Here is a 24,663-nt window from a genome sequence, read left to right on the forward strand (position 1 = left end):
TTTGTAAAAGGAGTGCTGCATATTCAGCCCCCGTTTGTGCCTCCAGTGGCACCTTGGGATCTCAACATGATGTTGAGTTTCTTAAAATCACATTGGTTTGAGCCACTAAAAACCGTGGATCTGAAATATCTCACGTGGAAAGTGGTCATGTTATTAGCCTTGGCTTCAGCCAGGCGAGTGTCAGAATTGGCGGCTTTATCATGTAAAAGCCCTTATCTGATTTTCCATATGGATAGGGCAGAGTTGAGGACTCGTCCCCAATTTCTCCCTAAGGTGGTGTCAGCGTTTCACCTGAACCAGCCTATTGTGGTGCCGGCGGCTACTAGTGAATTGGAGGACTCCAAGTTGCTAGACGTTGTCAGGGCCCTGAAAATATATGTTTCCAGGACGGCTGGAGTCAGAAAATCTGACTCGCTGTTTATCCTGTATGCACCCAACAAGTTGGGTGCTCCTGCTTCTAAGCAGTCTATTGCTCGCTGGATTTGTAGTACAATTCAGCTTGCACATTCTGTGGCAGGCATGCCACAGCCAAAATCTGTAAAGGCCCATTCCACAAGGAAGGTGGGCTCATCTTGGGCGGCTGCCCGAGGGGTCTCGGCTTTACAACTTTGCCGAGCAGCTACTTGGTCAGGGGCAAATACGTTTGCAAAATTCTACAAATTTGATACCCTGGCTGAGGAGGACCTGGAGTTCTCTCATTCGGTGCTACAGAGTCATCCGCACTCTCCCGCCCGTTTGGGAGCTTTGGTATAATCCCCATGGTCCTTACGGAGTTCCCAGCATCCACTAGGACGTTAGAGAAAATAAGAATTTACTCACCGGTAATCACTATTTCTCGTAGTCCGTAGTGGATGCTGGGCGCCCATCCCAAGTGCGGATTGTCTGCAATACTTGTAAATAGTTATTGTTAACAAAAGGGTTATTGTTGAGCCATCTGTTGAGAGGCTCAGTTGTTTTCATACTGTCAAACTGGATATTGTATCACGAGTTGTACGGTGTGATTGGTGTGGCTGGTAAGAGTCTTACCCGGGATTCTAAATCCTTCCTTATTATGTCTGCTCGTCCGGGCACGGTGTCCTAACTGAGGCTTGGAGGAGGGTCATAGTGGGAGGAGCCAGTGCACACCAGGTAGTCCTAAATCTTTCTAGAGTGCCCAGCCTCCTTCGGAGCCCGCTATTCCCCATGGTCCTTACGGAGTTCCCAGCATCCACTACGGACTACGAGAAATAGAATTACCGGTGAGTAAATTCTTATTTTTAACCCCTGCCAGAATATAGCAAAAAGCGGGAGAAAAGTCAGCCGAGAAGGGGGCGGAGCCTATCTCCTCAGCACACGGGCGCCATTTTCCCTCACAGCTCCGCTGGAAGGACGTCTCCCTGACTCTCCCCTGCAGTCCTGCACTACAGAAAAGGGTAAAACAAGAGAGGGGGGCACTAATTAGGCGCAGTATTAACATAACAGCAGCTATAAGGGGAAAAACACTTCTATAAGGTTATCCCTGTTTATATATAGCGCTCTGGTGTGTGCTGGCATACTCTCCCTCTGTCTCCCCAAAGGGCTAGTGGGGTCCTGTCCTCTATCAGAGCATTCCCTGTGTGTGTGCTGTGTGTCGGTACGATTGTGTCGACATGTTTGAGGAGGAAAATGATGTGGAGGCGGAGCAATTGCCTGTAATAGAGATGTCACCCCCTAGGGAGTCGACACCTGAGTGGATGGGCTTATGGAAGGAATTACGTGACAGTGTCAGCTCTTTACAAAAGACGGTTGATGACATGAGGCAGCCGGCTACTCAGCTTGTGCCTGTCCAGGCGTCTCAAAGACCATCAGGGGCTCTAAAACGCCCGTTACCTCAGATGGCAGACACAGACGCCGACACGGATACTGACTCCAGTGTCGACGATGAAGAGACGAATGTGACTTCCAGTAGGGCCACACGTTACATGATTGAGGCAATGAAAAATGTTTTACATATTTCTGATAATACAAGTACCACTAAAAAGGGTATTATGTTTGGTGAGAAAAAACTGCCTGTAGTTTTTCCTGCTTCTGAGGAATTAAATGAAGTGTGTGATGAAGCGTGGGTTTTCCCCGATAAAAAAACTGATAATTCCTAAAAGGTTATTGGCATCATACCCTTTCCCGCCAGAGGATAGGGCACGTTGGGAAACACCCCCTAGGGTGGATAAAGCGCTCACACGTTTGTCTAAACAGGTGGCACTGCCGTCTCCTGATACGGCCGCCCTTAAGGAACCTGCTGACAGAAAGCAGGAGAATATCCTAAAATGTATATACACTCATATGGGAGTTATACTGCGACCAGCAATCGCCTCCGCCTGGATGTGCAGTGCTGGGGTGGCTTGGTCGGATTCCCTGACGGACAATATTGATACCCTAGACAGGGACAGTATATTACTGACTATAGAGCATTTAAAAGATGCATTTCTATATATGCGTGATGCACAGAGGGATATCTGCCGACTGGCATCAAGAGTAAGTGCGTTGTCCATTTCTGCCAGAAGAGGGTTATGGACGCGGCAGTGGTCAGGTGATGCGGATTCCAAAAGGCATATGGAAGTATTGCCTTATAAAGGGGAGGAGTTATTTGGGGTAGGTCTATCAGACCTGGTAGCCACGGCAACTGCTGGGAAATCCACATTTTTACCCCAGGTAGCCTCTCAACATAAGAAGACGCCATATTATCAGGCGCAGTCCTTTCGGCCCCATAAGGGCAAGCGGGCAAAGGGCTCCTCTTTTCTGCCCCGTGGCAGAGGGAGAGGGAAAAGGCTGCAGCAAACAGCCAGTTCCCAGGAACAGATGCCCTCTCCCGCCTCTGCCAAGTCCTCAGCATGACGCTGGGGCTTTACAAGCGGACTCAGGCACGGTGGGGGCCCGTCTCAAGAATTTCAGCGCGCAGTGGGCTCACTCACAAGTGGACCCCTGGATCCTTCAGGTGGTATCTCAGGGGTACAAATTGGAATTCGAGACGTCTCCCCCTCGCCGTTTCCTAAAGTCTGCTTTACCGACGTCTCCCTCCGACAGGAAGGCGGTATTGGAAGCCATTCACAAGCTGTATTCCCAGCAGGTGATAATCAAGGTACCCCTCCTGCAACAGGGAAAGGGGTATTATTCCACGCTGTTTGTGGTACCGAAGCCGGACGGCTCGGTGAGACCTATTTTAAATCTAAAATCCTTGAACACTTACATACAGAGGTTCAAGTTCAAGATGGAGTCACTCAGAGCGGTGATTGCGAACCTGGAAGAAGGGGATTATATGGTGTCTCTGGACATCAAGGATGCTTACCTCCATGTCCCAATTTACCCTTCTCACCAAGAGTACCTCAGGTTTGTGGTACAGAACTGTCACTATCAGTTTCAGACGCTGCCGTTTGGATTGTCCACGGCACCCCGGGTCTTTACCAAAGTAATGGCCGAAATGATGATACTCCTTCGAAGGAAGGGAGTTTTAGTTATCCCTTACTTGGACGATCTCCTGATAAGGGCAAGATCCAGGGAACAGTTGGAAGTCGGGGTAGCACTATCTCAGGTAGTGTTGCGGCACCACGGTTGGATTCTCAATATTCCAAAATCGCAGCTGATCCCGACGACACGTCTTCTATTCTTAGGGATGATCCTGGACACAGTCCAGAAAAAGGTGTTTCTCCCGGAGGAGAAAGCCAGGGAGTTATCCGAGCTAGTCAGAAACCTCCTAAAACCAGGCCAAGTCTCAGGGCATCAATGCACAAGGGTCCTGGGAAAAATGGTGGCTTCCTACGAAGCAATCCCATTCGGCAGATTCCACGCAAGAACTTTTCAGTGGGACCTGCTGGACAAATGGTCCGGATCGCATCTTCAGATGCATCAGCGGATAACCCTGTCACCAAAGACAAGGGTGTCTCTCCTGTGGTGGTTACAGAGTGCTCATCTTCTAGAGGGCCGCAGATTCGGCATTCAGGACTGGGTCCTGGTGACCACGGATGCCAGCCTGCGAGGCTGGGGAGCAGTCACACAGGGAAGGAATTTCCAGGGCTTGTGGTCAAGCCTGGAGACATCACTTCACATAAATATCCTGGAGCTAAGGACCATTTACAATGCTCTAAGCCTAGCAAGACCTCTGCTTCAAGGTCAGCCGGTGCTGATCCAGTCAGACAACATCACGGCAGTCGCACACGTAAACAGAAAGGGCGGCACAAGAAGCAGGAGGGCAATGGCAGAAGCTGCAAGGATTCTTCGCTGGGCGGAAAATCATGTGATAGCACTGTCAGCAGTGTTCATTCCGGGAGTGGACAACTGGGAAGCAGACTTCCTCAGCAGGCACGACCTCCACCCGGGAGAGTGGGGACTTCATCCAGAAGTCTTCCACATGATTGTGAAACGTTGGGAAAAACCAAAGGTGGACATGATGGCGTCCCGCCTCAACAAAAAACTAGACAGGTATTGCGCCAGGTCAAGGGACCCTCAGGCAATAGCTGTGGACGCTCTGGTAACACCGTGGGTGTACCAGTCAGTGTATGTGTTCCCTCCTCTGCCTCTCATACCCAAGGTACTGAGAATTATAAGACGGAGAGGAGTAAGAACTATACTCGTGGCTCCGGATTGGCCAAGAAGGACTTGGTACCCGGAACTTCAAGAGATGCTCACAGAGGACCCGTGGCCTCTACCTCTAAGAAGGGACCTGCTCCAGCAAGGACCCTGTCTGTTCCAAGACTTACCGCGGCTGCGTTTGACGGCATGGCGGTTGAACGCCGGATCCTGAAGGAAAAAGGCATTCCGGATGAAGTCATCCCTACCCTGATCAAAGCCAGGAAGGATGTAACCGCAAGGCATTATCACCGTATTTGGCGTAAATATGTTGCGTGGTGCGAGGCCAGGAAGGCCCCTACAGAGGAATTTCAACTGGGTCGATTCCTGCATTTCCTGCAAACAGGAGTGTCTATGGGCCTAAAATTGGGGTCCATTAAGGTTCAAATTTCGGCCCTGTCGATTTTCTTCCAAAAAGAACTGGCTTCAGTTCCTGAAGTTCAGACGTTTGTCAAGGGGGTGCTGCATATACAGCCTCCTTTTGTGCCTCCAGTGGCACCTTGGGATCTCAATGTAGTTTTGGGGTTCCTAAAATCACATTGGTTTGAACCACTCACCACTGTGGACTTAAAATATCTCACATGGAAAGTGGTAATGCTGTTGGCCCTGGCTTCGGCCAGGCGTGTGTCAGAATTGGCGGCTTTATCCTATAAAAGCCCTTACCTGATTTTTCATACGGACAGGGCAGAATTGAGAACCCGTCCTCAATTTCTCCCTAAGGTGGTGTCAGCGTTTCACCTGAACCAGCCTATTGTGGTACCTGCGGCTACTAGGGACTTGGAGGACTCCAAGTTGCTGGACGTAGTCAGGGCCCTGAAAATATATGTTTCCAGGATGGCTGGAGTCAGAAAATCTGACTCGCTGTTTATCCTGTATGCACCCAACAAGCTGGGTGCTCCTGCTTCTAAGCAGACTATTGCTCGTTGGATTTGTAGTACAATTCAGCTTGCACATTCTGTGGCAGGCCTGCCACAGCCAAAATCTGTAAAAGCCCATTCCACAAGGAAGGTGGGCTCATCTTGGGCGGCTGCCCGAGGGGTCTCGGCTTTACAACTTTGCCGAGCAGCTACTTGGTCAGGGGCAAACACGTTTGCTAAATTCTACAAATTTGATACCCTGGCTGAGGAGGACCTGGAGTTCTCTCATTCGGTGCTGCAGAGTCATCCGCACTCTCCCGCCCGTTTGGGAGCTTTGGTATAATCCCCATGGTCCTTACGGAGTTCCCAGCATCCACTAGGACGTCAGAGAAAATAAGAATTTACTTACCGATAATTCTATTTCTCGTAGTCCGTAGTGGATGCTGGGCGCCCATCCCAAGTGCGGATTGTCTGCAATACTTGTACATAGTTATTGTTAACTAAATCGGGTTATTGTTGTTGTGAGCCATCTTTCCAGAGGCTCCTATGTTATCATGCTGTTAACTGGGTTCAGATCACAGGTTGTACGGTGTGATTGGTGTGGCTGGTATGAGTCTTACCCGGGATTCATGAATCCTTCCTTATTGTGTACGCTCGTCCGGGCACAGTATCCTAACTGAGGCTTGGAGGAGGGTCATAGGGGGAGGAGCCAGTGCACACCAGGTAGTCCTAAAGCTTTACTTTTGTGCCCAGTCTCCTGCGGAGCCGCTATTCCCCATGGTCCTTACGGAGTTCCCAGCATCCACTACGGACTACGAGAAATAGAATTATCGGTAAGTAAGTTCTTATTTTTACCCCACATTTTACTTTATGTCCTAGTCATTTTATTAATTGGCTATTTAAATGAATTCACCAACTCCTTTTATCTACACCTCTTCTGAATGAGCTAGGCATAAGTTGTGAATCCCAGCAAAATTATTTTGTCTTCAGTTTTGCTGCTGTATAGTTTATGAAGACATCCTTTCTGTTAAAAATTGCTAAAACGTTATAAACTTTAGGGCATGGTGCCAATCTGTAGTCTTCAGGGAAACCCAAAAGGCAGTTCAGTAATTTATAGCTGCTTGTTCATGTGCAGTGACTGAATGTGTATTGTTGAGTTTAAACTCCTGCTGTATGTAATGTTAAATATAGGTTTTTCTATAACTGACATTATATGAGAAAAGAATGATGAAAAAAAAACTATTATGATATTTGATTTCCTGATTTAAGAGCAGTTTAAAACAATATTTGTAGTTTCCAGTTCTGTTGTTGTGGAACAAGCAATACATTTATTGCTTTCTTTGTCATTACTAGTGCATTGAGAGTCGCATTTAAAAGATAGGGTAAAACTAAGGTTACCATTTACCATAATCGTGCACAGATTACTGTGTTTGAAATTCTTTGGTCAAACCACAGCTGTTTGAGTACTCATTGCACTATTTGCACCTCTGCTAAATTACCTTTAAGTTTTCTAGAACTATCGCATAGTGCTTTTTGAACCCTGAGTATTTAATAACATGTTATGTTCTGCTTCCTTATTGAGTGTAATGTAGTAATGGAGCAGCCTGGCATCCTATCTCATTTGATACCAATGGATGTATAACAAGGGCCTTTTGCATAAAACTTATGTAAAGCTTAACGGCTCGCTGTTTGACCATGCAAACAAATCTCTGATTAAAGTGTAAACTATAGAAACAAATGAATTGCCTATCATTCAGTGCAAATAATTAGTGCAGATGTTCTCTGACCACCCAAATATGTGTGCTGTAGTATAGAATTGGATAGAGAGCAAAATCTGTTTTTCCTCATGGGGATAATGATACTTTTGCACTGTACTCTTATTTTTAGGTGGTATTCAGTATGTCGGCTGTCGGGATCCCGGCGCACAGTATACCGGCGCCGGAATTCCGACACCCAGCATACTGACAACTATTCTCTCTTGGGGGGTCCACAACCCCCTGGAGGGAGAATAAATAGTGTAGCGCGCCACCGTGCCCGCAGCGAGCCCGCAAGGGGCTCATTTGTGCTCGCCCAGCTGTCAGTATGCCTTCGGTCGGGATCCCGGCGCTGGTATGCTGGCCGCCGAGATCCTGGCCACCGGCATACCATACTACACCCCTTATTTCTCCGGCAGGGTCCACAGGATAACAATGGGATATGATGGAGCGACAGCGGATTGAGACCAAACGATCAAAAGATTTCAGACCTCCCAGGATGCATATATCCCCGCCCACTGGCTCAGGCAAATCAGTTTTTTATTTGGTGCGGCAGGAGCCGGACCATGATCAGAGGGCTGCTAAACAGCCCTAAGCTTTATTATGTTATTTTTTAGTCTTACTAAGTTTTTGAGTGATCTTGTCTGAACAGCGTCTTATATGCTCAGAAAGAGACGCTCCAACAACTCTCCGCTGGGCCGCGACAGCGCTTACCCACGAGTATAGTGCTGTTTCAGCGGGCGTCTGTGTCGGATATACTAGCAGGTCCAGCAGACGTTACCAGGCTGTGGCCGGAGCACGGAGAGAAGGTAAGGCATCGATTCCGCTTGGTAAAGGAATAAGGATACATCCGCACTGTATTGGGAGGAGACTACCAAACAGTAGCTGACGCGGCTGCCACCGCAGGTGTACCAGGGCTAGGCCTTAGAGATCTTAGGCACCAGGAATAGTATGAGGGCGTGATCCCTAGGGTTGATGTCAGCAGGGGGAGATAGATGCTCTCCTGGTCGCCCCTTCCCCCGGTCCATGACCAGTTTCCGCCGAGTCTCCCACCATGAACTATTTCCTCGCTTCCGTCCCAGACGCTACCACGAGGGGACTCTGTCGCAGCATAGCCCGCTGCGTCTGTGTTCACTAAACGCTACTGCGAGGAGATCCGGTCGCAGCATGGGCTGTGTGACCGGTGCATCTGTGTTCACTGAGCGTCTGTGTTCACTATAGGTTCTTGGACCGACAGTGTACACTAGTAGCGTCTGGATCCACTCAGCATTCGCTAATGTATTGATCGATCCTGGAAGCGAGGTGAGTCTCCCTGTATCCCACTCTACTGAGTACGGGCTATACAGCACTAAATTTCTATCTACTTGTTCAGTATGAATAGTTACAGTAAGTTAAGTGCCTTTCTCATACGTCCTAGAGGATGCTGGGGATGCTTCAAGAACCATAGGGGTATAGACGGGATCCGCAGGAGACATAGGCACACTTTAAGACTTTGATTGGGTGTGAACTGGCTCCTCCCTCTGTGCCCCTCCTCCAGACTCCAGTTTAGATTCTGTGACCAGAGAGACTGGTCACACACAGGAGAGCTCTACTGAGTTTCTCTGAAAAGGCTTTGTTAGGTTTATTATTTTCAGGAAGACCTGCTGGCTACAGGCTCCCTGCTTCGTGAGAGGGAGGGGAGAGAAGCAGACCTACTTCTTAAGAGTTCAAGGGCTCTGCTTCTTAGGTTACTGGACACCATTAGCTCCAGATGGTGCGATCACTTGGTACGCCTAGCTGCTTGTTCCCGGAGCCGCGCCGTCACCCCCCTCACAGAGCCGGAAGAAAGAAGCCGGGTGAGTTATAAAGAAGAAAAGACTTCAGTGACGGCAGAAGACTTCAGTGTTGAGGTACCGCGCAGCGTGACCGCTGCACGCCATGCTCCCACACACACAGCGGCACTGGCAGGGGGGGCGCCCTGGGCAGCATGGACACTGAAGCTTCTAAAACTGGTATTATAAGTGATTAGGCACTAAAATATAGACCCCCGCCAGTATAAAGATGTGAATTTGAGCGGGACTGAAGCGCGCCGGTGAGGGGGCGTGGCTTAGCCCTCACAGCACTTCCATGCACCATTTTCTCCTCACAGAGACGCTGGTCCTTCCTAAACACTGCTGCATGGATCAGAGTGGAAAACTAGGGGGGGCACAGTGGTTTGGTGTGATATAAAGTGAAATAAAAACACTATATCATGGGCGCTGGGGAAAATGAGCTGATAAACTCCTTCTGTGTTTCCATGACAGAATGTACTGGGGTCTATCCCTTATAGCCAGTGAAATGTCGGTGGGTGTTTGGTACACGTGTGTCGGTATATTTGAGGCTGTGGGCTCTGCCACAAAGGGAAGGACTATGTCGGTGCTGTCGACTCCTAATGGTACTTTAGTACATGTAAATATGTCAACATGTCAGTAGAGGTATATTTTTCCCAAGAGAAAACTATATGGGAGACACAGACGTGGGGGGTGTCCCTGTCTGCACCAACAATATCTTACTGGGTGGATATGGACATGTTAATATGATGCATATCAGATAGATCTATACCTATATGTAATATGTATGTATATCATGATTATATAGGTCTGTGGCACGCTCACAGACGTGTTAATTTTATTGAGAGAGTCATGTTCATAGAATAGATTTCTCTCAGACCCTTCAGGGTCGCAAAAATGTTATTTTGCCCAGTTACTTACTACTCCCTGAGATCGACTCGAAAATCTTTCTTAGGTCGACCATAATGTTTCCTGATCAGATCCTCAAAAATTGGCATTCAGTACCTGTTTATACACATTAGAACGTATTAACGTCACTAGGGACCTTGCTGTTCCTGACAAAAAATATGTATATGTAGATGTATATATTTAGATATATGTATGTATGTATGTATGTGTATATATATATATATATATATATATATGTGTGTGTGTGTGTATAGGTGCATTGGAAGGTGTGTATATATATATATATATATATATATATATAAAACTCCAAAAAAGGCAGCGGCACTCGAGGATTTTGTAAATAGGAATAATTGTATTCAAAGACAATTACATAAAGCCGACGTTTCAGGGCTCACATGCCCCTTTGTCAAGGTGTGTTACACACCTTGACAAAGGGGCATGTGAGCCCCGAAACGTCGGCTTTATGTAATTGTCTTTGAATACAATTATTCCTATTTACAAAATCCTCGAGTGCCGCTGCCTTTTTTGGAGTTTTGCATTATCGTCTCAGAAGGCACCGAGGTCAGTAACATTAGTAAGGAGAGTGCCAGTCCATTTGGGAAGTTATATACAGTATATATATATATATGTATATAAAGATATTTATAATGAATGCTGAGGTAAAGTTTGTCCTTCTCAATGGATAGAAGGTGAGTCACCCCCTGTTTTGCATGGGGACCTGTCACAAAGGATCATAAGATATGTGATACTCTACTTATGTGTCCGCATGTTCATTGTTTTATACTTGCATAACATGCGCATCGGGGAGTAGTTGTATGCAACTTAAGTTGAGTTATGTCTGTCATTGCAGCGACTACAAGGGATATAGGACTCTTGTTTTCGCGGGCCACTTCCATGGCGGTCTCGACTAGGAGGGTGTTGTGGATTCACCAATGTAATGCTGAGACTGACTCCGAGAAAAACTGGAGTATCTTCCCTATGAAGGTGAGACCTGGTTTGGGGATGGCTTTGTTAAGTTGATCTCAGCAGATACCACTGGTAAGTCTACCTTCTTGACCTATGTTCCCTCACAACGGTTGGTGACGCATTTTGGTACGATGCAGTCATTTAGACCGAATGGATACAGTTTTCCCTTTCTTTGCAGGTAGAGGAAGGTGAAAAGGTAAGAGGTCAGCAGCCTTTTCAAGTTCGCTGAAACAGAAATCATCCTCTATTTTTACCACATCCACCACATGTAGCTGGCTCTATCTTGGGGGAGCCCACACCGGTGGGACCACGTCTTATACTCTTCAGTCGGTCCTGGTATGGACTTGGACCAGTGAGTTTGAGAATAGAGTCCCTAGGTGAACATACTGGAGTTTCCAGACGATTCCCCTCACTGATTTTTAAAATATACGTTTCCAATTCTCCCCTGGACGGGGAGGTAGTAGGCGATGCCATACAAGCAGGATCAGGTCATTGTCCTGCTGTCCCAGTCACTAAGAAAAAAAAAAAAGGATAAAAGCTGTTATTCAAGCTTTTACGTGCTTCTGAGGCCGGAAGGCTCGGTCAGAACAATTCCAAACAATTTCTACTTAAGTAGTTGAACTACATGGTGGAATCTCTCTGGGCAGGGATCTCCAATCTGTTAAGGAGAAAGAGGGTCTAAATACGGTTCTTCCGCATTAGGCTTACCTGGTTTGCTATTCAGGATTGTCAGTGCCAATTCACCGGGGTGATGGCGGTATGATGGTTTTCTTTAATAGTACAAGAGTCATTATTACTCCGTCCTGGGATGCTCTCCTGCGTACGGGGAGGGCAAGAAACAAGTGGTGCAAAACATTGTTTTATCCCTGACGGATCTTCAATAAAGTGGTTGGCTCCTGAACTTGCCAGAATCACGATTGATCCCAACGACGCTGTTGTCGGAGTTGGGAAGAATGTTAGATACAAAACTGTTGAGAGTTGTTTATTTCAATGGAAAGAGCTCTGAAGATCCAGAATCGGGTCAGATCTACAACAGTGTTAATCCATCAATACGTTCCATTGATGAAAAAGAGGGTTGCTGCCTACGAGGCCATTCAGTGAGCAGGTTAACTGCCAGAGTGTTTTGTAGCGGGACCAATTGGACATGTGGTCTGGGTCTCACCTGCACATGCACCGGAAGATAATCTTATCTTCCGAGACCAGAATTTCTCTCCCGTGGTGGCTGCTCAGTGCTCACCTCCTAGAGGGGCGAAGGTTCGCGATCCAGGATGGGATCCTGATGTCCGTGGATGCAAGTCTCCAGGGCTGGGGAGCAGTCATTCAGGGGGAAATGAATTTCCAGGGAAAATGGTCAAGCCAGGAAGCTTGTCTGCACATAAACGTTCTGGAACATCTTGTTCGTGGTCTGCCCGTCTTAATTCAGTAGGACAACATACAGCAGTGGCGTATGTAAACCGCCATGGCAGAGCGGGGATGGCAGAAGCCACAAAAGTTTTCCACTGGGCGGAAAGGCATGTAAACGCACTGTCAGCGATCTTCATTTCGGGTGTAGACAACTGGGAAACAGGCTTCCTCAGCAGACACGACCTCCATTCAGGAGAGTGGGGTCTTCATCAAGAGGTCTTTGCAGAAATGTCAAGTCGTTGGGGAATTCCTCAAATAGACATGTTGACGTTTCGCCTCAACAAGAAACTTCAAAGATATTGTTCCAGGTCTAGGGACCCTCAAGTAATAGAGGTGGACGCCCTGGTGACACCGTGGGTGTTTCAGTCGGTCTAGGTCTTTCCCTCCACTTCCGCTCATTCCAAGGTGATAAAGATCATAAGAGGAACAGGGGTTAAGGCGATACTCATTGTTCCAGACTGGCCAAGGAGGGCCTGGTATCCAGATCTTCAGGAGTTGCTCATAGAAGATCCCTGGCCTCTTCCTCTTCGAGAGGTCCTGTTACAACAGGGGCTGTGCGTTTATCAAGACTTACTGCGGCTGCGTTTGACGGTATGGCGTTGAACGCCAAATCGTAGCCCAGAAGGGTATTCCCAGTGAAGTCATTCCCACACTTCTTCAGGCTAGAAAAGAAGTAACGGCAAAGCATTACCACAGTATTTGGAGAAAATATGTGTCTTGGTGTGAAGCCAAGAAAGCTCCTATGGAGGATTTTCCGTGAGAGCGGTTGCTCTATATTTTGCAAGTAGGTGTGGATGCGGGCCTAAAGTTAGGCTCCATTAAAGTACAAATTTCGGCCTTATCAATTTTCTTTCAGAATGAATTGGCCTCCCTTCCAGAAACACAGACCTTCTTGAAAGGCGTGTTGCACATCCAACCTTCCTTTGTGGCTCCAGGGGATCTTAATGTGGGTTGCAGTTTCTGCAAGCTCATTGGTTTGAACCTTTACGTAAGGTTGCATTAAAAAATTTTACTCTGAAAGTAGTCATGATGTTGGCCTTAGCATCTGCAAGGCGGGTATCTGAATTGGCGGCCTTGTCTCACAAAAACCCCTTTTTAGTCTTCCAGGCTGATAGAGTGGAGTTGAGAACTCGTCAGCAATTTTCTGCCAAAAGTGGTTTCACGTAAACCAGCCTATTGTGGTGTCAGTGACTACTGACACCTTGGCGGAATCGAAGTCTCTCGATGTGGTCAGAGCTTTGAAAAACTATGTCGCCAGAACGGCTCATCTTAGGAAAACAGAGGCCCTGTTTGTCCTATGGGCTCCCAACGAGATTGGGGCTACTGCTTCCAAGCAGACTATTGCGCGCTGTATCCGTACTACGATTCAGCAGGCTCCTTCTACGGCAGGATTGCCATTACCGAAATAGGTGGAGGCCCATTCTTCTAGAAAGGTGGGCTCATCCTGGGCAGCTGGCTGAGGGATCTCGGCATTACAGCTTGGTCAAGCTACTACTTGGCCGGGATCAAACACCTTTTACAAAGTTTTACAGGTTTGATACCCTGGCTGATGAGGACCTCTTGTTTGGTCATTTGGTGCTGCAGAGTCGTCCGCACTCTCCCGCCCGTTCTAGAGCTTTGGTATAAACCCCAAGGTTCTTGAAGCATCCCCTCATCCTCTAGGACGTATGAGAAAATAGGATTTTAATACCTACCGGTAAATCCTTTTCTCTTAGTCCGTAGAGGATGCTGGGCGCCCGTCCCAGTGCGTACTGTATCTGCAGTTATTGTGTATCTGCAGTTATTGGTGTGTTGTGTTTCAGTCAGCCTGTTGCTGATGAGGTTCATGCCATGGCATGCGTTATGCTGTTATTGGTTGTGTTTACACACACAGGTTGTGTTACGCTTTATGTCAGCGTATTGCTGCATATTCTTCATGCCGTCGGCTGGTCTATTGAATGCCAAGTTCTGTGGCATACTGAGGTGTGAGCTGGTAAGATGCTCACTGTGGTTTAACAATAAATTCTTTCCTCGAAATGTCCGTCTCCCTGGGCACAGTTACTTAAACTGGAGTCTGAAGGAGGGGCATAGAGGGAGGAGCCAGTTCACACCCAATCAAAGTCTTAAAGTGTGCCTATGTCTCCTGCGGATCCCGTCTATACCCCTATGGTTCTTCAGCATCCTCTACGGACTAAGAGAAAAGGATTTACCGGTAGGTATTAAAATCCTATTATTGCAAATGAGTTTGTGTACAGTTACTGTGGTTTTCTTTGCAATGCGTCTGAATACGTTAGATCTGTGTAAAACAGGATTCAGTAATATGTACTCCTACATACTTTAAAATATGTTTGTAGTTGATAATGTGCTCATATGACTTCTATATAACGTGACTGACTGCTAGTGTGATTGCTGACTTTAATATATGTTTGTCAGTTGTTTCTTCTGATCCTCAATGCCGGTGCATGGGTAGGGTCAGATTGATATCACTTTAGAAGGTTAAAGTGATTACAGTCACAAATTGTGTAGTACACTGTGGAAGTGCTGATTATTTATCATGTCTAAGAGCGGCAAAAGTGACGAAGGTACACTTACAGTAACACCAACACTCATATCATGTTTGTCTTGTAAAACTGTATTATCCTCTCAGGATCTGGTTCAGCATGGTTTGTGTAAATTGTTTTGCTTTTCAGCAAAATACAGGCAGATCCCGATGCAACGTCAGATACAGATGCATCCACTTTGGGCTATGTTTGAACAGACCTTGTCCAGTATAGCTGAACGGGTAATTCCTACAGCTTCTTTACCAGGAATGGGGAACACTATTATCCCTTACATGCAGCTCCCTGCCTTCGGTATATCGTTAACCTCAGCAGCTTCTCATATAAGACAAGCTGATAAACCGATGGTAAGTAAACCTTCACAGGCTACACAAGATGATTCATCGGAAGATGAAAATTCAATTTACTCTACTTTGGCATACGAAGAGGAGAAAGAGGGTCTCAGCTCAGTGGATAAAGCCGAATTAATTAGAGCTATGAAGACCATTCTATCCTTAGAGGATTCAGCAGAGCCTGTGTTAAAAACCAAGGCACCTGCATTTAAACGTCCCAAAACAGTTAAGACTGAGTTTCCAGGGTCAGATCAACTGATGGAAATCATGGAAGATGCTTGGGCTACACCCAATAAAAAATATTGAATTCCCAAAAAGTGGGATTCCAATTATACTTTTCCAGCAGGGGACTGTTTAAAAAGGGAGTTGGATCCTAAAGTAGATACGCATGTAATTCGATTAGTGCGAAAATCTATGTTGCCTTTACCATCACCATCATTAAATGATGTCATGGATAGGAGAGTGGATGGTTTTCTAAAAAACATATTTTCTCTATCTGGGGCAGTCATAAGGCCAGCCATGGCTTCAGCTTGGATGGCAAAGGCAGTGGCTGCCTGGGCTGATGCACTGGAAGAGGATGGTTTCTCAGCTTCTAGAGAACAAAAATCCTATATAGCTCATATTAAACAGGCTGCAGTATTCTTGGAAGAAGCAGCAATAGATATGGGTACTATTGCTTCTAGGGCATCATCCTCAACAGTAGCTGCTTGCAGAGCACTTTGGTTATATACGTGGAAAGCTGATTCAGAATACAAAAAGGTTTTGGAATCTTTGCATTTTGCTGGAAATATTTTTTTTTGGTAAATAATTGACAGATATTCTGGAGTCAGAAGCAGACTCCAAGAAGGTCAAGTTTCCTTTCACATATAATCCTAAACCTAAGGGTCCAGTTTTTCGGCCTTTTCGGTCGCAAGGAAAAGTGAAGGGAAAAAGTGATCGTAAGCAGCCCCAATACAATAAGTTTGGTAAGGCAAAAAAGCATTGGGCTACCAGAGGGCCAGCTTCCAAACCAGAAGATAAGCCATCAGCCTGATGGTGCGGGCCTCCCCCTGGGGGACCCCAGGGTAGGGGGCTGGCTTCTTCAGTTTGCACAGATTTGGCAGCAGTCTACAACAGATGCCTGGGTGCAGGAAGCAATATCTCTAGGTTATGTTTTCCCCGTCAAGAAGCATCCTCCGCGAAGGTTCTTCTGCACCAGCCCGTCTCGGGTGGAGGCGAAGGCAAGGGCCTTGCAAGAAGCAGTTCAGAAATAGCTTCAGTCAGGAGTAGTCATTCCAGTACCCCCTGCACAACGGGGACAGGGTTTTTACTCCTACCTGTTTTTGGTTCAGAAGCCAAATGGGTCTCAATCTCAAAATGCTACACAAATACATTTGGGTACCAAGGCTCCATATGGAGACATTAGGCTCCATAGTTTTGGCCATGGAGCCAAGGGATTATATGGTATCCCTGGATATTCAGGATGCATACCTACATGTTCCTATAGCACTGTCCCATCAGTGCTATCTCAGGTTCGCCATCCTCCAGCAACATTTTCAGTTCCAGGCCCTACCCTTTGGGTTAGCCACAGCCCCCAGAGTTTTTACCAAGATCATGGTGGTGATGGCAGCTTATCTCTGCAAACAGGGGGATAAGAATTTTTCCATACCTTGATGACCTTTTAATCCTGGCACAATCACAGGAATTGCTTATGTGCCATCTCCAACAGACAATAACATATCTGCAGAGGCACGAGTTGCTCATAAATTGTGCAAAGTCGTCTCTGGTTGCGTCACAATGTATGATTTACTTGGGGGCTGTACTGGATTCAAGTCTGCAGAAGGTATTTTTACCTCGGAACAAGATATCCAAGGTACAGTCAAAAATTCAGGAGTTGTTACAGTCAAACGGTATCAATTCACGCAGCAAGGCGAGTGATGGGTTTGATGGTGTCAACATTCGACATAGTGGAGTATGCACAATTCCACTCGAGGCCTCTGCAGCGTTTGATTCTGGCCAGATGGAATGGAGTACATCAAACAATAAAGAAACAGATGATGGTACGTCCAGTAAAGGTAAGTAAGTCATTAGCCTGGTGGCTAAAGACATCCCATCTAGACAAAGGGAGACCCTTTTGGATATCAGATTGGGAGATCCTAACAACAGATGTCAGTCTTCAGGGCTGGGGAGCAGTGTCCGGAGAATTATGGTTCCAGGGACAATGGAACTCAGAAGAAAGTTGCCTGCCAATAAATCTGTTAGAACATTGGGCCATATACATGGCACTGATTCAGGCAAAGGACACTCTTCAAGGAAAACCGGTCCAGATCCGCTCAGACAATGCAACGGCAGTAGCGTACCTCAACCATCAGGGAGGAACCCGCAGCCAAACCGCAATGAAGGAGGTAAGTCACATTCTAAAGTGGGCAGAACTCCATCTCCAAGCCTTATCCACAGTATTCGTTCTGGGAGTCCTAAACTGGGAAGCGGACTTTCTAAGTCGACACGCCATTCAGGCAAGCGAATGGGCTCTACACTCTGAGGTCTTTCAGACTGTGGTAGACAAGTGGGGATTTCCAGAGATAGATCTCATGGCATCCCGTCTGAAAAACAAAGTGCCCGCATACGGGTCAAGAACAAAGGATCCCAAAGCGATCTTTGTAGACAAACGGCTGCGCTGGATGTCAGGAATATAAATATACTGTACAGAGAGCCAACGTAAAAAGTAGCAATATTTATTATAAATGAAACATTATATACCGGTAAATGATTAAGAACAATCACTAATAGTGAACTATGGGTAACTTGTAGTAGCTCAGGATCAGTCTAATAAACGTAACCTTGAAGGAAAAAGTTCCGTATTCCACTTGATAGGATAAGTAATTAATGGAGAACAGGGTGCACTGGTATTATCCCAATGGGATGTAAGTTCCTCAGTTAGAATGAATCTCAATACCTCTCCGGTGGGCTGGTCAAAGCCGAGCGTCCTCGGCGTGTGTGTCCTGCAGTGCCCACATACGCTTTGCAGCGGAGGGGAGAAGACCGTCTTTTTCACAACCTGGCTGTGGCGGCGTGTATGTTAAAGGCGCTGATGACGGAAGCTGTGAACGGAGGGTGCAGTAGGGATTGATGTGCACCTTGTAGTTACACCTGAGCTGGGTGTGAGTGGGAGCGGGTCCTGACGCGTTTCGTCACGCTCCACGTGACTTTTTCAAAGGTAGATACCTGCCTCCAAAAGTATCCGGTATTTAAAGGCTGAACCAATCAATGTGAACAGGTGTCTGTCATCAGCAATATTAAGAACAAATAAAATGCAAAAAAACGAAGGCTCTCTTGTACTTAGACCTAAAACTAGAAGTAATTGGCAGAAATGACTAATAATAAAACCTATTTCTGTTTGTCCTATTGTGATTAGAAACGGGCATCAGTATGGTATATACACATTCTTATGGTAAATATAATACATAACATCATGAACGATTAAAAATGATAGTTTCAGCTCATATTCTAGAGCAAATATATTAATTAGCGGCACATTTTCTCCGCAGCTGACTTGTCCTATAGTAATTAACAGAGAGATATTCAGAGAGGCACTAAATAGACACTTCTGACTGTGTATATACTGATAGTGTCACCTTATAATGGAGATGAAGAATAAAATTAAAATAAAAATAGATTTATACAAATAACATATAAAAATAAAATATAAAAATGAAAAAAACCATAATAAACTACAATGGGGATAATTCGAACTCTGGTACCCTATAATGTTACTAGTCTGTCGTCTAACCTCATGCGCCACTGAGTCTGTTGTCTATGAGAAGAGCGAACTAGGGAATTATCACAGTCCATATATATTACTAAACTTCTCCTAGTAAGTTCTAAAGAAATGGTGGCATTGTAACAAGTTACTACATATATATATATATATATATATATATATATATATCTATCATGCAGAAAGGAAATAATAAAAAAGATTATTTTTTTTATATTTTTTTATTATTTATCTTTCATTTGCTCAGAACTTCATGAGGATAAATTAATTGAACCTATAGTGACATTGCATATAAAGGATATCCAATTACTAGTAGATCCCTTAAGAGGTATCTGAATATTTCCTTTCTGCATGATATATATATATATATATATATATATATATATATATATATGTAGTAACTTGTTACAATGCCACCATTTATTTAGAACTTACTAGGAGAAGTTTAGTAATATATATGGACTGTGATAATTCCCTAGTTCGCTCTTCTCATAGACAACAGACTCAGTGGCGCATGAGGTTAGACGACAGACTAGTAACATTATAGGGTACCAGAGTTCGAATTATCCCCATTGTAGTTTATTATGGTTTTTTTCATTTTTAGATTTTATTTTTATATGTTATTTGTATAAATCTATTTTTATTTTTATTTTATTCTTCATCTCCATTATAAGGTGACACTATCAGTATATACACAGTCAGAAGTGTCTATTTAGTGCCTCTCTGAATATCTCTCTGTTAATTACTATAGGACAAGTCAGCTGCGGAGAAAATGTGCCGCTAATTAATATATTTGCTCTAGAATATGAGCTGAAACTATCATTTTTAATCGTTCATGATGTTATGTATTATATTTACCATAAGAATGTGTATATACCATACTGATGCCAGTTTCTAATCACAATAGGACAAACAGAAATAGGTTTTATTATTAGTCATTTCTGCCAATTACTTCTAGTTTTATGTCTAAGTACAAGAGAGCCTTCGTTTTTTTGCATTTTATTTGTTCTTAATATTGCTGATGACAGACACCTGTTCACATTGATTGGTTCAGCCTTTAAATACCGGATACTTTTGGAGGCAGGTATCTACCTTTGAAAAAGTCACGTGGAGCGTGACGAAACGCGTCAGGACCCGCCCCCACTCACACCCAGCTCAGGTGTAACTACAAGGTGCACATCAATCCCTACTGCACCCTCCGTTCACAGCTTCCGTCATCAGCGCCTTTAACATACACGCCGCCACAGCCAGGTTGTGAAAAAGACGGTCTTCTCCCCTCCGCTGCAAAGCGTATGTGGGCACTGCAGGACACACACGCCGAGGACGCTCGGCTTTGACCAGCCCACCGGAGAGGTATTGAGATTCATTCTAACTGAGGAACTTACATCCCATTGGGATAATACCAGTGCACCCTGTTCTCCATTAATTACTTATCCTATCAAGTGGAATACGGAACTTTTTCCTTCAAGGTTACGTTTATTAGACTGATCCTGAGCTACTACAAGTTACCCATAGTTCACTATTAGTGATTGTTCTTAATCATTTACCGGTATATAATGTTTCATTTATAATAAATATTGCTACTTTTTACGTTGGCTCTCTGTACAGTATATTTATATTCCTGACATCCAGCGCAGCCGTTTGCCTTTTTCCTTCTGTTGTCATCTCAATACTACACATAGTATTCCGGCAAGCGCAGCATCTCAGGAATTGTTATCTTCAGATGTGTTATATTATTAGTTTATTTTATATAACTTGATATTCAGGCGCTTGTTTTGCAGTTTTTTGTTTTGTTTCGATCTTTGTAGACGCCTTGTCAGTGAAATGGGACTTTCATCTGGCATATCTGTTTCCCCTGATCCCCCTGTTACCCAGGGTGATGAGGAAAATAAAGCAAGCAAAGGGTGCCGTGATTCTAATAGCTCCGGCTTGTCCCAGAAGGCATTGGTACACAGATCTGCAGAGAATGTTGATGGATGCTCCACTTCTGCTCCCTCAACGTCCAGATCTACTAATGCAGGGTCCTTGTTACCACAGACATCTGGATCGACTGTCTTTGCTGGTGTGGCTCTTGAGACCTCTATCCTGAAGTCAAGAGGATTCTCACAACAGGTAATTCAAACAATGCTCAGAGCGAGGAAAGCCTCCTCAGCTCGTGTTTACCACAGAAATGGCAGGCCTATATTCATTGGTGCAGTGAGAGAAGTATGGACCCGAAATCCTTCAGAGTTTACAGGGTCTTAGCTTTCCTTCAGGCAGGAATGGATAAAAGTTTGAAGGTGGCTTCCTTGAGAGTTCAAGTATCAGCATTGACTGTATGGTTCCAAAAGAAAATTGCCAATTTACAGGATGTGCATACTTTTTTCCAGGGAATGCTGCACATTCAACCTCCTTTTGTTCCTCCCACAGCATCTTGGGACTTAAGTCTAGTCCTCAAAGCTCTGTAAGTTGCATCAGCTAGAAGAGTGTCAGATTTAGGAGCGCTGTCATGCCGTTCCCCTTTTCTGATTTTTTTTATCCAGATAAAGCAGTTCTTAGGACTAGGTCTAGGTATCTTCCTAAGGTGGTGTCTAAATTCCACCTTAATGAAGAAATTGTAGTCCCGGCTTTTCAGGTATCGGGACTCTGCGGGAGATGCATCGCTGGACGTGGTCCGGGCATTAAGGATCTATGTGGATCGTACCAGTGCGATCAGAAAGACAGATTCTCTTTATTCTATACGGATTTCACGAGAGGATGGCCTGCTACTAAACAGACGCTGGCAAGATGGCTTCGAATGATGATTTCAGAAGCATACTCTCAAGCTGATCTCCATGTTCCGGCTAATGTCTCTGCTCACTCTACTCGTATGGTAGGTCTTTCATGGGCAGCACAACATGGTGCTTCAGCAGAACAGATATGTAAGGCAGCCACATGGTCTTCCATTAACACATTCATTAGACATTATGCCTTGGATACTTTTGCCTCTCATGACGCTGAATTCGGGCGCAAGGTTCTCCTGTCCAATCAGGAGCGTCCCCACCACTAAATTGCTTTGGGAGATCCCATTGTTATCCTGTGGATAACCTGTGGACCCTGCTGGAGAAATATACGTTATGGTAAGAACTGACCGTTGATAACGGTATTTCTCCTAAGTCCACAGGTTCCACAGGGATCCCACCCTGACGCACCTGATTTGCGGATCCTTCTACTCACTAACCTCTTCCTCCTTGTACGGAAGGGTGTGCATGTGTGTTCTTCTCGCCTGATTAGGGCTCTACATGATGCTCCAGCCTATTGCTTTTGAATACAACTGATTTGCCTGAGCCAGTGGGCGGGGATATATGGACGGGCTTGTTGCATCCTGGGAGGTCTGAAAGCTTTTGATCGCTTGGTGCCAATCCACTGTAGCTCCATCATATCCCATTGTTATCCTGTGGAACCTGTGGACTTAGGAGAAATACCGTTATCAACAGTAAGTTCTTACCATAACGTATTTTTGCTTGCTTTGTAAGTTACCACCAAATGACGACATAACTGCACCTTATGCTACTATTTACTGTAACCTTATTTTTTTTTCAAGAAAATTTGAATACAGCTGCTGTTCCAGAAAAGGAGGCCTACAACAGTGTGTCTGATCAGTATTCTCATCCGTATTTTCAGCCTCTTGTGCTGACAGGTCAGTTAAAAAGCATTTGCTTCAATCTTGTATGGATAAGCATATCATTACATAAGTAAATTACATATTGTTTTAAATTGCTTTTTTTTTTGTATTATAGCCTCTAATAAGGATAGTTTATATTAACTTATTCTACTGACCTTTTAAAGGCAACATTGTTTAAAGGATCCTATACAGTAATTAATAATTGTAATCGATTATTTATTTGAGCATTGAAAAAGTTAGGTCCATGGGTTTCCTGGTGAAACCTTCTTTATGTTTGGATACCATTATTACAGGATGTGGTGTTAGTTCCAATCTAGTGGTCCTATGACGTATTAATATAAACTTTGGCACTATCAGGGTTTTCTCTGGACTATTAATATACAGTAGTAAAGAATTTATAATGCTATTGATGATGTTGTGAAGTCACATATTATAAAGTCAAAATGTATGACCTACCAATATTTAGTTTTTGTTTTTGTGGGTTTTTTAGTTGAACTCCAAGAAAGAAAGTATATTTTTATGACCAATAATTTAAAAACAATATGTTTCAAGGCACTGAGTGGTGTAATATTTAATTGTCAACACTTTCTGTATTTTTTTTTATCTGGTTGTCAGTTGAAACACACTAGCGTGCTTCTCGTGTCCGAGCTGCCCATCTCTCCCCAGGTGTAGCAGTTATGGACAGATTGTTACTAATCACTCTATCTGATCCAGCGAGTTAAAATAGCTTGCTTGTGGTTATTTCATGCCAGTGATAGTTACTAAATCACTATAGTGACCGCTGATGCTGAGATCTACCTAATTGTTAGTGATACTTGTATATCATTTACTTGTTTCTGACCTTGGCAAGACACTTGACTATGTTTGTTTGCTGCCAATTCCCTAAACTTGGAATGTTTTAAGGTATTCTGTTACCTCCAATCCTGAATTTGACATGTATGCTAGGCATGCTTTGTTATTGAGCTACGCATTATCTACCATCAGTGATCATGGTCACACTGTTATACTGTTTGTAGATACGCTGCATACTGTCTTGGTGTACTTTACAGGTAATTGTACATTGACTTTTATATACCATATTGCCAACCTTTCTGTAGCAGAAGTAATTATATTATAATAAAGTCTGCTGTTATCCTTTCAAACTCTGCCTGTATGAACTTTTCAGCTGGTACATTTCAGAACATCTGTTAAGAACTGGTTCTTGTCCAGTGTGATTATTCACTGATATTATACTTTTTATTTGAATCATGCAATTTTTATTACAACGTCTCAAATTCTACAGCAATAAAACACAAACAAGAATGGAAAAAACAGCACTTAACAAGAATAACAAGTCACCTGGACATCATGTGTTTTGCATATAGGGTATTGCAGAGTTAAACACTACCATAAAAACTTTACAAACATTGGGTTGATGTATCAAGCAGTGAAAAGAGTGGAGAAGTGGGTGGATGGTGCAGCTGTCCATAGCAACCATTCACCATCTACTGTACCTATCATTTTAATGAATGTACTTGCTATGGGCAACTTTTCCACAGGATCATTTCTCCATACTTTTTAATGATTGCAACATCTACCCCATCATCACTTAGACCCAATAGTGAAATTAAAATTGAGAGAGAAGCAGCATGTTTTCTCACAGTCAGTCATTATGATGGGTTGTAAAAACATTTAATATTATGATCTGAGAAATTGCACTTTTCAGTCAGAGGCCTCCTCATGAGAACATATTGTGAAACGAGACCTGTACCAAGGAGACACAACACCAAGAGATCACACATCTCTCCTTGGCTCTCATACATGATTTGTTGCTTAACATGTTATCCAGGGAAAGTCATGCCTGCATCAAGACGGCAACATGCACATTCCAGCCCCAAGCAATAATAATCCCTACTAGCAAGGTTTAAATTAAAAATGTATTTGAAGACTCACTTAGTGAAAGTGTTTTTAAAGGATATCCCAACTAGACAGACCTTGGGACAGAAAAGACGGAAAAAATATCAGTGAGATGAATAACATTCCAAAATTCAATCAGATTTTATGTTTGTACCAATGGATAGCTCCAGAGTAAATGCCAGAAAATATCTGGATGATTATTATTACGCTTCAGGCAATTGG

The 24,663-nt window shown here is 44.5% G+C and overlaps 1 protein-coding gene across 3 annotated transcripts in view; it reads left to right on the plus strand.

Moving 5' to 3' along the window:
• The window catches only part of ELP2 (elongator acetyltransferase complex subunit 2), a 405,605-nt gene that overhangs the window by 318,791 nt on the left and 62,151 nt on the right, over positions 1-24,663 (plus strand). For all 3 annotated transcript variants that reach the window (XM_063922926.1, XM_063922927.1, XM_063922928.1), the window contains one exon: positions 22,465-22,560. In XM_063922926.1, the coding sequence (XP_063778996.1) occupies positions 22,465-22,560 (96 nt within the window). The remainder of the gene's footprint in view (positions 1-22,464; positions 22,561-24,663) is intronic.

Source organism: Pseudophryne corroboree, chromosome 5, assembly GCF_028390025.1.
Source record: "Pseudophryne corroboree isolate aPseCor3 chromosome 5, aPseCor3.hap2, whole genome shotgun sequence".
Classification (NCBI taxonomy): Eukaryota; Metazoa; Chordata; class Amphibia; order Anura; family Myobatrachidae; genus Pseudophryne; species Pseudophryne corroboree.